The sequence below is a fragment of the Pteropus medius genome, unplaced genomic scaffold (assembly GCF_902729225.1).
Source record: "Pteropus medius unplaced genomic scaffold, Ma_sr-lr_union100, whole genome shotgun sequence".
In the NCBI taxonomy this organism is placed as follows: Eukaryota; Metazoa; Chordata; class Mammalia; order Chiroptera; family Pteropodidae; genus Pteropus; species Pteropus medius.
This window is the reverse complement of record NW_024341894.1, coordinates 1,583,221-1,597,226: the sequence shown is the minus strand read 5'-3', so window position 1 is coordinate 1,597,226 and position 14,006 is coordinate 1,583,221. Positions and strand designations below refer to the sequence as shown.

At 33.8% G+C, this 14,006-nt stretch overlaps 1 protein-coding gene and 1 pseudogene across 2 annotated transcripts in view; both read right to left on the bottom strand.

Annotated features, from left to right (window-relative positions):
* Nucleotides 1-14,006, bottom strand: part of TEX10 (testis expressed 10) — a 41,370-nt gene that overhangs the window by 13,592 nt on the left and 13,772 nt on the right. For both annotated transcript variants that reach the window (XM_039855811.1, XM_039855813.1), the window contains 6 exons: nucleotides 9,381-9,619; nucleotides 8,497-8,632; nucleotides 7,149-7,324; nucleotides 5,685-5,862; nucleotides 1,998-2,086; nucleotides 234-367 (listed from right to left, as the gene is read on the bottom strand). In XM_039855811.1, coding sequence (XP_039711745.1) covers nucleotides 234-367; nucleotides 1,998-2,086; nucleotides 5,685-5,862; nucleotides 7,149-7,324; nucleotides 8,497-8,632; nucleotides 9,381-9,619 — 952 coding nt within the window. The remainder of the gene's footprint in view (nucleotides 1-233; nucleotides 368-1,997; nucleotides 2,087-5,684; nucleotides 5,863-7,148; nucleotides 7,325-8,496; nucleotides 8,633-9,380; nucleotides 9,620-14,006) is intronic.
* LOC120598218 (uncharacterized) lies at nucleotides 1,344-1,462 on the bottom strand (annotated as a pseudogene).

Here is a 14,006-nt window from a genome sequence, read left to right as displayed (position 1 = left end):
CTGTTGGTTTATTTTATTCTAGTTATATAACTTACAATGAAAAACATTCCTCTTTTAGAAACATACATCTCCTACCCAAGTTCCTAAGTGCTTTCAGAACAATGGATCATGTCTTATACTACTCCGTACCTCTAAGAATATTACATACAAGGCAGTCCTAATCTATAGTAACCACTAGTAGTTGATGAACTGAATTTTAATAACCATAAATTTATTTTTAAATGCACTATTACCTCTGTTACATCCCAATGGTGTAAAAACTGATCCAAATCTGTAAGGTAAAGAAGCACAGGGGAAAGCTGTGTCTGGATGACGTGAGGGACTCCTCGGAGGCTCTGAAGCCAAGTCAACTCCTCTTTTGAAAACCCTAATGTGGATACAAAGAAAATCAAATTCAAAAAATAAAACACAAGTGACATTCTTCATATTTTTTTTAAAAAGAGATAACACATACCTTCGAGATAAATTGTTCTTTAAGCTACCTTTTCTCTGAATTTCTGCATTTCATGTATTTTTTTAAATGAAATGCTAACAATGGAGGCAGTAAAATTCATATATTTACACAAATGATGTGCTCTAACCCAATCTATAATACATCAATAAACAGGTTTTACCCCTTATATAGAGGGCTTTTCCACATTTACCTAAGAAGATTAGAAAGGTATAACCTTTCCAACTAATAGTAGGTTTAAAAAAGCAAATAAACAAATATATTCCTTCACACACGTACCAAACTTTAAATTCTTACATAATAGCTGTTCAAATGTTTTAAAACTCTCTATCCCTCCTAGATCTTTTTAACAATACATATGTAATTCCTTCAGCTACAAGTTACATAACCCAATTACAGTTGACCTGACCTACACAGACAATTTGCCAAAGTCCGTCCTGAAAGGTAGCTTTCAGAATGATCAGAATACCAGATGAGGGCTGACCTTAGCTATCTGCTTTGATGTTCAGATCACTACATTTCCATGAACACAGCCTAAAGCATCATCATCTAGTTTGAAAACCACATCACATTACTGACTCCTAATGAGCTTTCTAAAATCACAAAACCTTTTGATGGGTATTGTTAAAACACCTTCAAACGTGTACAACTAAAACTATTAAACATGTGGGAATCTACATTTATCTTTTATATAATGTTTATCTTGCTAGATTCAGCTCATTATCAGAACCAGTCAAGTTCTTTTTGGATTCTGTCTTTATATAAACTAAGTTTCCTAATTATAAGTCTTCAGAAAGTTTCAAAGAATCTCATCTTCATCACCCAAATATAAAACTGAAATGTTGAACTAATACAATCATTTAATTATTTTCTTTCCTTTTTTTTTTTTAAATGCCTACAGCACCTGGTATTCCAAGGTGGTCTCCCATCCAAGTACTAACCAAGCCCGACCCTGCTTAACTTCTGAGATCATACAAGATCAGGCACGTTCAGGGTGGCATGGCCGTAGTACAAACATTTAAAACAATAGTAATACTTATATATCTAATTATGATATTTCTAGACTCATTAATTTTGCTTTGAGGGCAAATGGAATGCAGAAAACAACTAAAATCTGATACTCTTCCTATCAAGTTGAACATTTTAAACATGTTTAAAATGGATATTCTGTTCGATTTTTTAAAATATGCAATGTGGCTTCTGGCTATCTAAATAAGTATGTCCACTTAACAAAGATAAGTAATTGAGAAATAAGACAAAGAAGAAAATGAAGAAGTAATCATGTAACATTCAAATAATCCCCAAGTTTTTGGTTCTTGTACTATGATAGATTTCAAAATGAATCATGCAGCTCCCTGCCTCAAAAGCCTGACAATGTAGGATACAACTATTCCTTCAAAGACTTCCACTTATTAATAAATAAAAATCATTCTAAGATAGATTTGACATTTTCAAAACTTCAAACCAGACATATGACAGTAAATCTTAGAATAATCTTTATACTAGGTTTTTTCCTTTCCTAAACTTGGCAGGTGAGTGTGGTTACCTGTAAGTGTTGAAAATAAGAAGCTAAAATAGTCCACATCACTCATCAACCAGTCTTTAACTGAATACTTCCATCCAGAAAATGATGATCTATAATAAACAATGGGAGAACTATTACCAGAAGTGACCAACTTGAAGACTCAAGAATATAACCATTTTTTTATTGAAAACAAGTCTGATTTAATAGCTTAAACAAAACCCACAGTATGTATTAACTTTATACATAAGGGCTCAAGTACATAATATGGAAAATTTAACTTCTAACATATTTATGTAAAGTTTCATTAAAAGGCATAATTGGTCCACATACATAGTATAACTTAGAAAATTTCCATACCACTTGAAAATCAGACTCCAAGGAGCCAAAATTAAGTTTTGCTTTTCAGTAGTTTCATCTGCTGTGTATTTACTACTTGATTTTTACCTTGCTTACTTTAAAAAAGTTCCAGCTTCCTACCTAAGCCAAAGTATCTTAATTAGGTGAAGAATACTTTCACTTAAAGCCACTCTAAGATAACTACGTGTTCCTATACTTTGCAAAGCTATAACTAGGTCTACTTAACCATAGTGCAACTAAAGTATTGGAAGGGGACTCAAAGGAATAGCTAAATGTAATGCAGCTCCTTATTTAATGCGGATTATCTGGTTCCTACTATGAGATCGGTTTCCAGTGACCCCTTTAAAAACACTCTTCAAAGTATGGCTAAGAAGAAGAGAGCAAATGTCAACCAGAAATACAGCAAAAAAGGCTGAAAATGATCAAATCCAACAAGCTGAGACTACAAATTTTATCACAGAAATTTGAATAAATGTCAGCCAAAATTAAGAGTTTCTAATTCAACTAGAAACACTTTTTTTTTCTTTCTGTTAATTGTATTTAATCCAGTGAAATTAGGAACTATGCCACCCAGTGGCTAAATGGGGTAGCAAATCCATGTAAGAGTCTATTTTGGACAAAAGACATGCAACAGGATCACACTGTCCATAAAATGATGATGCCCACATACACTGAGCAAGCCAGAACACTTCCAAGAGCAAAAGGGGATGCTAGTACTAATTATGCTGGGTCAAAAGAAGTAAACTGAACTCCTTCTCGCAGACGAGGTCATATAGTCATCCTACTTAAAACCAAACCAAATCTTTAGTCTAAGACTTTCTCTCTTCTTAGAGATTTTCATCTAACATTTATGTCTTATGTTTCCCAATCCAGCTGTAAATAAACTAGGGGCAGAGAGAATAGGACTGAGCAAAGGTCAGTGGAACGCAAGTATAATGGTATGAGGAAAAAGTCAAACTCTAGGCAGTATCCTGCTCTTAGATAAACTCTCTCTGATAGATGGCAGAGCATCAAACCTCTAAAACCTGAATTGAAACTTGATCTCACAGTCCAATTAATGTAACAGACAAAAATCAGAAATTATTAACAGAATATTTCAGGAAAATTAATCTGGCAACAGTGCACAAAATAAATGAGATTGATAAGCAAGACTATTGTAATAATAGATAATGAAAAAGCTGGCTAGTTTATAGTCACTGGTCACAGAGAAAAGGGGATATTCTGAAGAGAAAACCAAATATGAAATAACTCCAGTGTATGCTGAAAGGAATTAAACATTATTCTTAAATTCTGAATCTAGAAAAAGTGATACAATGGTAATGCCACCGGTCTGAAAAAGTTGAAAAGTCCTCATTTTTAGTATTATTTTTTTAAAAAGATAAGTTCGAATAGGAACAATACATCTATAGAAAGAGAAGGCTAACAGACTGTGCAAATATTAAAAAGCAAAATTTAACTTGGTGGAGTTTTAACTACAAAGATAATCAGCTTTTAATTTAATGATTATCAATCCTTACTATCATTATCTGTAAATTAATAAACTTCTCAACACCACAAATCTCCACAAAGACTTTTGAAAAAAATCTTTGACGAAAGTTAAGCATAAGAGTAACTGATGTTAATAAAGATAATATACCTTCCAAAGAGAATCAATTTCAAAGGGAAGTGTTCAAAAGGTGATTTTAGCTGAATGTTAAAACAGATCCTCCATTAGTTATATCAAAGGAATAGAGTGCCCTCTACTGGAAGATAACACAAAATCACTAGAGTTATAGAAAAAAAAATAACATTTTTTTTAAAGCCTAGCATTAAATAATTGCTTGCACTATCTAAAAAGCTGGGTTTTCTTTTAATTTCTAAGAAAGAAAAAAACATGGGAAACTAAAAAATGTTTAAAATACTTAATAAGACCAAGTCTCTCTAATGCACATGCACACAAAATAAACCTTGAAATTTTCACATGTAAACACCACATTGCAAATTGCTAAAGGGAAAGGTTATATCATCAGTTATGAAGTGCAATTTGGATGACCAGATTCAAATATATTACCTATACTAGTATGAAAATACTGGCAAACAAAGATAAAGTCTACTAACAAAATGAGCTATTTCTATTTAACTGGGATAGGGGATCTATAGCCACAAGGAAGCTAGTCTTTAAACTTGACAGCTGCGGCCTAGATCTCAATTTCTGCCTAACCATATCAGATCCCATTCATGAGCCACAATCAGTAATAAATATTGCTGAATACTAAAATATCATGCCTGATAATATAAGCATGAGGTGTTTAAGGATTCTTTGAACACTTGCAATATGAAACCCTATTAATTACAAAACCTTACATAGTAAAATGGTAAAGCCACTGTTGAAAACAGAATGACAGTTCCTTGAAAAGTTAGAGAATTATCACATGATCCAGCAATTCTACTTCTGCGTATATAGCCAAAAGAATAAAAAGCAAGGACTCAAACACATATCTAGATACCGATTTTATAACAGCATTATTTACAATAGCCAAAAGGTAGAAACGATCAAGTGTCAACAGATGAATAGATAAACAAAATGTAGTGTCTACATACAATGGAATATTATTCAGCCTTATAAAGGAAGGAAATTCTGACACATGCTACAACATGGATGAACCTTGAAGAGTTATGCTGAATGAAATAAGCAAGTCAGAAAAGGACAAATATTGTTTGATTCCACTTATATGAGGTACCTAGAATAATCAAAATCATGAAGACAGAACAATGTTTACTACTGGCTGAGAGGGACAAGGTAAATGAGTTATTATACAATGGGTACAGACACTCAGTTTGGGATGATGAAAAAGTTCAGGAGATGAATAAGTGGTAGTGGTTACACAATGTGAATGTATTTAATGCCACTCTACAGTTTTAACTGTCCACTTAAAACTGGTAAAAATGGTAAATTCTGTTATGTATATTTTAACACACCCGAGATTTCAAATGACTTCTTGTGAGTCCACAAACTTATTTCAACAGCTACATTAAATTCTGAGCTCTGAAAGGAAGCTCTGTATCACAATTCATAACACTAAAGGTTTTTTAAGCCCAGTACTCTCACGTGCCACTGAATCCTTACCATATGCTTTTAATAACTTCAAACCTTCTTCTAATCTACCTATAGAAATCACTAAATAACTTGAAACAGTCTTGCTCTACTGAACTTTATCTAGCAATAATAGCAGCGGTTTTAATTGTTGCATTAAGAGCAAATAAAGGTAATAGCAACATGTAATTTTGAAAGTGTTCTGTACTTCACGAATTGCAGTAGAAGGGATGGGGGAAAGGATTATACTTAAAATACAGCTCACTTGAGCATGCTACCTCATGTGTAGTATCCCAATAAGCATGGCAGCCAAACTTGAACTGAGTCTTCCCATAATACAGCAACGACTTAATCGAGAAAGCAAATCTGCAGGCAGACTGGGTAGAAAATATACAAGCTGGACCAAACACTGCTGAGACTCTGCCGGGAGAACCACCACAGTTCCTTCTTGTGGATCTAGTGGGGTAGGTAGACATATTAAATTCAACTATGAAAGATATACAAATCAGAGATTAAATAAAGCAGATTAAATGATTATTTTCACTGTTATGCTGAATTCTAACATATTAATTAAAGTTTTATCATAAAGCATATATGGACAGCTTAAACTACTTTCTAAAGTAAAACATAGCCATTATTTATTTAAAGATATATTTCTTTAACATTGTAATAACTTCCTAACATCCAAATGTCTTGTTTGAAATAAGAACTTTGATGGGGGCAAAGGGATTGGACATAAAAAAGTAGAACAAAAAAACAAGCACTTTTGCTAAACAGTGACATAGTATCAACCTAAAGCAAAAAACCTGTTTGTGTGTATCTGTATACGCACACACACACACAACCTACATATAAGCAATACTTAAAAAAAAAAAAACAGATTTAAAAATATACCTTCAAAAGACAGATACAAACCAAATGTCCATCGCTTAATAAGTGGATAAATGTCTTATTTCTGTACAAAGAAATATTACTCAGTAATAAAAAGAAATAAAATACTGATATATGCTTCAACATGGATGAATCCTGAAAATATTATGCTGTGTGAAAGAAAGCAGACTTGAAAGGCCTCGTATTACACAATTCCATTTATAAGAAATGTCCAGATCCAGAGACAGAAATGTAGGTTAGTGACTGACAGGAGCTGGGAAAGGAAGGAATAGGGAGGGACTACTAATGGGTACAGTTTCTTTTGGGAATGATAAAATATTTTTGAATTAGTGGTGATGATTGTACAACCTTGGAAATATGTTAAAAATCACTGAATTGTACATTGTAAAATGGCAAATTTTATGGTGAATTATATTTCAATAATAAATTATATGTATATATCCCAGAATGCTTTTGATATTTTTGCTTAAAATATGAAATAGTTCCAAGAATGAGTAAGAAGTATTTATACATGAAAGTCACACAAGACACTCATTATAATTAAATAAGTAATTTTGCACCAAAGATTCAAAGGAATTTTTTTAATACCTGAATTTTTAAATTTGTGAATAGCAGGTGGTTTAAAAGGCAATTTAATAATGCAAGTAGCACCTAAAACCATTAACCTTCTAAAACTACTTACTACTGAAAATGAATTAACTGTTTGACATTTGGTTTGGTTTTGGCAATTTAATCATGGTATAACTAATTTATAATAATTTAAAGGAAAGGCAAATCTAATAAGCTTCTCTTAGAAACTTCTTTCCTAAACTGGGGAAGACCAATGATTACCTACACAGTTAAACTCTTACCATAGATTCGGAGAGCAGTAGCTTGTAAGCTTTTTAGTAATTCTTTATGTGCTCTTGCTGCAGCAGTATGGATGATATCAATAAGCTGTGCTGAGAGCTCAGGGTTTCGGGAGCCAAGATGTGCAAGTTGCAATGGTAAACCAGCCAACCAACGGGATAACACTTTACTACGATATCTAAGAAAGGCCAAGGAAGAACAAAATAAAGTATAATTTCAAAGACAAGAGACATAAATTTAAACAAAAAAACTTAATGTACCATAAAGTGACAAGTCATCCACCAATAACACTATATTTACTCATTTAATCATTTGAAAGCCTAGGAGATTGCCAGCATCATTTATTCAGCTGTAGCATTTTCTAAGGTTTTACCCACTAAAAGTTCACATAATGTGGGACACAATCTAAATTGTATTTTTATCTTAAAGGACACAGACACTACTTAACTCTATGTGTACTATTTATCCTAACTAATGTTAATTATTATACTATATTAACTTATTGATGCATTCAATGTAGGGGTGTACCCACAACTAAATGGCTTTGAACTTATGTCACTGCAGTTCTTTAGTATACTTGCTAAAGCTCTTAATGTCCCCTTACTCAGGTAACAGCAATCACTGTTATCTGACCTCTGTTGTCACACAACCTGAATTTAAATCTCAGCTAGCTCTTTTACCCATTAGTTGCATGACACTCACCAAATTATTTAACTTAAGCTTTTTTTCTTCTGTAAAATCAGAGTTAACAGTACCTACCCCTCATGGTAGTAGCATGGGAATTATTTAGATAAATTATGAAAAACACCTGGTTCATAGTAAAGATTCAAATATATTCCAACAACTCCCTACGTATGCTGAGGTATCCCAAATCTCTATCTTCTAGCCTAACACAACCTCCTGTCTCAAATAAACCTCAAAACTCACCATTTCAAAAAATTAATTCCCTAGTTCTAGCTATACTCTGTTATCTGTCTCACCTGACAGCACCAAGCCAAGCCAGAAACTGTCATCTTCTATTGCCCTCATTCTTATACCATATGCCCCAATATGTCACTAAGGGCTAGTGGTTCAACCACCATAATTTTTATGGAAAGTAAAAGGCTATGACTGCTACAGTAAGTGGACAAGTGGAAACGTGCTCAAAGAGGCTTTTAACTGCTTAGTTATGCGTATAAGATTACTGGTACTATTACGTAGGCTTCTTCGTAAAATTTTCTCTCTCGTTAAATGCAACCAACTAAGATAATAGCAGTGAACTTTTCCAAAGATTTAATCACCCTATCATCTTATTTAAATAGGCTACGAAATAACTCGGTGAGAAAAAAGGCAAAATATATAAAACTTTACCTGACTCTGTAAGACCTCAGTTCTTCTTTTTGATAGATTTTACTGAAAAACTTTAGTAACAAAGTCCGAACTGGAAGGAGAAGGCCCCTCTGCTGATACAATGTATAAACTGCCTTGATGAGAGACTCTGTAACTTCTAAAAACAGAGAAAAAACAACTACATATGAATCAAAAATGTTTCTTCACCTGCCTCAAAATTCCTCTAAAAGCACAGAAGTAGTTTTCTTCATTCCTATACAAAGCAGATCTCAGCCACAAACTGCTATCACAAAAGTCCTATAGCAATACCCTATAGCAATATGGAAGTCAAACCAATCAGAGATTACAGTATAAATTTTCCTAAGGGACAACAAATCTAAGTAGGAATTACAAAAATTAGGATCTTAAAAAGGTGAATAAGATGGAAACCAAACAGGAAAGCTTTGTTTTTGAATAAGAGAATTAGGAAGTCACACTAAAAACTGACGATGTGACATAACTTCAAGCTAGAAGTAAGGAAGAGACAGGCAGGATTCATTCTATAAGGAGCAAAGGAAAAACCTCTCAAATTCTAGTCAAATTAGATCAGAAGAGGGTATTTTTTCATCATTAGGCTTGATGGCATTTCCTCTTTCTACCTCCTTTTACACCAACTTTGTAATCTACTAAAAATCTTATCAATTTACTTCAGAATGGACCCATCCATTTGAGAAAAAAATGCTCAGAGCCATAAACAATTTGTGTACAAGTAGAGAATCCTTTATAATTATGCTACCTAGCTACCTTTTATGATGTGAATGTAACTGACTACATGGAATGTTTGAAAGTTATCAATTCAAAGCTAGACCCTAAACAACATGCATGAGAGCTCCTCTCTTAAACAAAGATAAAGCAGTATCACCTACCTCTGTTTGGTTGTATCTGCATTAACCTCCATGATACCCCAAGCAATCTGTTCAGCTGCTTACTGTTTAGCCTATAGCCATCTTCAAGGGTCTCTGTCACAAATTTCCTTATCATTTCTATCCAGTTGGAATCCTTTTGCAAAGTTGAGGCATTTGCCAGGGAGACCATGATATCAGACAGTGTTAAATTCAGTAAGAGATGATCTACATTATTAGAGAGAATTGTGCAATGCTTGATGCTAAAAACAAACAAAGACACACACATCTGTAAAGTGTGCTATCTATATGCCTGTTTCACTTAGAATACTTAAAATAATCTATCGATGAGTAAAACAGTATTTCCTTCTAGAATAAACGACAAGTATGTAGGCAAGTTGTAGGACATTGTTTTGTAAATAAACCAACCATTATGGAATGAGCTTGTTAAGAAGTCATGAACCAGAGTGTATACTATTCAGTTCATTACCAAAGTTCTTATTCACACAGGAAGTATGGGCCCCTGTAACACTGCTTGGTAATCTTAGAAGTATAAGACTTGAAAACAACACACAGATTTGTTTAAAGCAGCAGATACTTATATTTAATGGAGGTCACAGTAGATCTTGACTCTGCTTCTAACTAATCATGACTTTTAACAGAATCACTAATTTCTCCCAGTTTCCTTACATGTGAAATGATCCAGATAAACACTATCCTGAAACAATTTGACTTTATAATTCACATATAAAAATCAGTTTTTTCTAGATAAACACATTTCCTTCAAAACTGAAATTTTGGAAAAACCTCAAACTTAGACTATAATACTCATTTGAGACTATAATATATTTAACAGCACAGCCTATTTATTTCAAGTTTAGAAAAATATTAAGTTGATTAAAATAAAAAATATCTCTAACTTAACCAATTTTAAAAGGAAAGCGTTAATCCTGGATTAAGCATGAGCAAGGAAGGACCCACAAATACATGGAAAGAGAAATAAAAGTAATCTGGTGCTATCAGAATATTAAATGTAGGGCTAGGAATGACAAATGAGCCTGGAAAGGTAAAATGGGACCAAATTACAAAGAGGACACTAAAATTAATTCTGTAGGCACAGGAGTAACATGGCTAAAAACTTCTGTCAGACAGATGATTCTATGGATGGAAAAGAAAATTATAAACAAATAAATTATAAAATAAATTATGAAATTATAAACAAAGTTATATGGCTATTTGTAGCAATCCGGGCAAGAGATGACAAATGCAAAAAGCAGGGTCAATATTGGCATTGACTAGAAAAGGGGACAGTTAGGAAGAATGAAAATTAGCCGGATTTGAAGTTTGCTTAAATGTATATGTGTGAGTTATGAGATGGTACTGGAGGAATCAAGGGTTCTACACTGGTGACTGGGTAAATAGAGATGACGTAGCAAAAAGAGGAGCAGGGATTCAGAAAATTAATTCCACTTTTGATATGTTGAGTATAAAGTGTCTCCGGTATAAATTCAGGCATAGACAACTCAGTGCAGAAGTCTGATCCTGGAAGGAGAAGTCTGAACTACTTAATAGAAATTACCCACATGATCACTCCTAGCTGCAAAAGAAGCTAGGAGATCTAGTTTCTATTTTGTATAGGCATATACCCAGTTAAAAACTGGAAATTCTATCATTAAGAAAGGAGAGAATGAAACCTGGGCCAGATGACTAGCAGTCTATGCCAGAAACCCAAATTTATTAATAGGTTATTTGCCAAACTACTCAACATCCAAAACTAAGGCACGTTTTAAACTACACCACATGCAAGCTGAATTGCAACATTTCTTCATCACAGGTAGCTTCAAGATCTACCCTCAGTTTATCTCAAGCACCAAAATCTATCACTATCTGGAAGGCCTTACAGGACATTGCAAACTTGGAAGAATTCATTCCGTACCTTCAATAATTTATACAAAAATTTAAAAACTAAATATACCGACTATCAATTCTATGAGGGAGGCAGGCCTCTGGGGAAACTCCAATTCTCAGTAATGAAAATGGAGGTAATCAGAACCAACCCTCTCCCTAAAAATAACCTTAAAAACTGGATGCAATAGTTTTTTTAAAGTCCCTAAAGCATGCAAGGGCTAGTAAGACAGAGAACATTTGCTGGGCTCCAAAATCTAGGAAAAAACAAAATCCCAACACCCAAGGATTAGTCCTGAGGATTTTTGTAAATGCTAAAACCAAAGACAAAGCTGCAAAAGTGAGGTAACCTTTTAGTGGACTCACGGAAAAGTCAAAGCCCAGGGCCTGCGGGACTTTATTATCCCAACTTCAAGCTGAAGCCTTAAAGGCTTCTCTTCCAGGGTAAAGGTGAACTGGAAATAAAAACAGCTCTTAGATAAAACTCAATCCCAGTTTAGCATCATCCCAGCAGTTTAAGTAACAATTCCTCCCAACTAGATCTATAGATTCAATGCAATTCCAGTCAAAATCCCAGCAAGCTATTCTATAGTTATTGATAAACTGATTCTAAAATTTATAATGGAAAAGCAAAAGACTTAGAATATCCAACACAAGACTGAAAAAGAATAAACTCAGAGGACTCGTACTACTCAATTGCAAGACTTATACAACTACAGTAGTCAAGACGACATGGTGTTGGTGAAAGAACAGACACACATAGGATAATTAAACAAAGAGCTTCAAAACAGACCCACAAAAATATAGTCAACAGATTTTAGACAAAGGATCAAAAGCAATTCAATGGAGAAAACATAGTCTTTTCATCAAATAGTGCTGGAACAATTAGACAAATTCTAGAATCGAAAAAAAAGAAAATACACTCAACTGATTTATGTTTAACTACACTTAAGCAAAACTAAAGAATTAAAACCTGAAAGATATGAGATAAAAGAGAAATAAGCAGAAGATTCAGTAAGTAGGTCTAACATACATTTAGCCTTTAAACGAAAAGAGAAATAGGATCGCTGCATGTAGTAAAAGATAAAAATTTTTCAGATCTCTTTAAAGACATTTCATTCAAGATCTCAAGATTTACGATGTCCACTGAATCCCAAAGGCAATTAATAAAAAAGAAAACCACACCTGGATACATCATTGTCAAACTGCAGAAAACAAAAGACATGGAGAAAATGTTAGGGGGTTAACCAAACAAGTACCTTCTAAAGTAGCAACAGACTCCTAACTGACTTCTTAACACAGCAATGAAAACCAGAAGAGTAAAGTGTAATTGTCAGGGTGCTCAAAGAAAACTGCCAAAAATAGAGTACTAAGTTCTGCTAAAACATTCTTTAGGAGAAATAGTACTTTTACACACACACACACACACACACACACACACACACACACCTTACCCACCCACCCCCCCCCCCAGTAGATTCTTAATGATCCTAGATGAACAGAGAAATACATGAAAAAAATAAAGAGCAAAAAAGGTTGGAAATACATGGATAGAGCTCAACTGGTGGATATGTTCTCCAAAATATTAATTTTTGCTTGAACACTCAAATTTTATCATTGGCACAAATACTGTCAGTCATTTCCCTGGAACTGATAGGCTCACTTTATTTTTGAGAAAATGTCTACCAAATACTCAAGTCTAAATAACCATAGTTTGTCTGTCAGTTATTCTTTCAAGTTAAACCATGTCCATAATAGAAAAACACTCACAAGTAGTATAATCACACAAATGTATTTCCTTCAGACAATCATTATTGTTTGGTATATAGCTGAAATACTTTATGCAAGCTAATATTAAAATTATGTGTTCTCCAGGGTCATGCCTTAATAAAATTAGTAATTTTTATTGCTTCAGTAAGGATATTTTTAAGTGAAACTGGCATGTTCTTTTAAACTGTGAGTGCATGGTGATGAAGAATACAATGGCTACTAGTACTCTTTGGTGCCACCGCCTTAATTCCTGCTAAGATACCAGCAGTTTTACCCACCACTGTTTTTCTATCATCAGTGCAAATGTCAGAACAATGAAAAAGACAAATAATGTCTTAATATAATTGTGAAAATAGTTCTAACCTAGTGGACCCAGGGGCCACAGACCACACTTTGAGAACTGCTATCTTAGATAAATGACATAAGAGTAAGCTGGCTAAAATGGGAGAGGGAAAGATGAACAGGCAGAGGACAGAACATTTTTAAGACAGTGAAACTATCCTCTATGATATTATCACAGTCGATACATGTTACCATACACATGGCAAAACTCATATAATGTATACTAAGAGTTAACCCTAATGTAAACTATGGATTCTGGGTGATAATGATGTGTCAATGTAACAAACGTATAACTCTGGTGTGGAATGCTGACAGTGAGGGAGGCTGCGCATTTGTGGAAGCCAGAGTATATAGGAACTCGGTACTTTCTGATCAATTGTACTATGAACCTAAACTGCTCTGAAAAATAGTCTATTAAAAAAAAAAAAGAATGAAATGCTGGTATATACACAACATGGATGAACCCTGAAAACATTATGCTAAGTGAAAGTAAGCAGGACAAAAAGAGATAAATATTATGATTCTACTTATATGAGATCTCTAGAATAGTCAAACTAAAAGAAACAGAAAGTAGAACAGTGGTTCCCAGGAGCTGCGAGGCAGGGAACATGGGGAGTAATTATTTAACGAGTA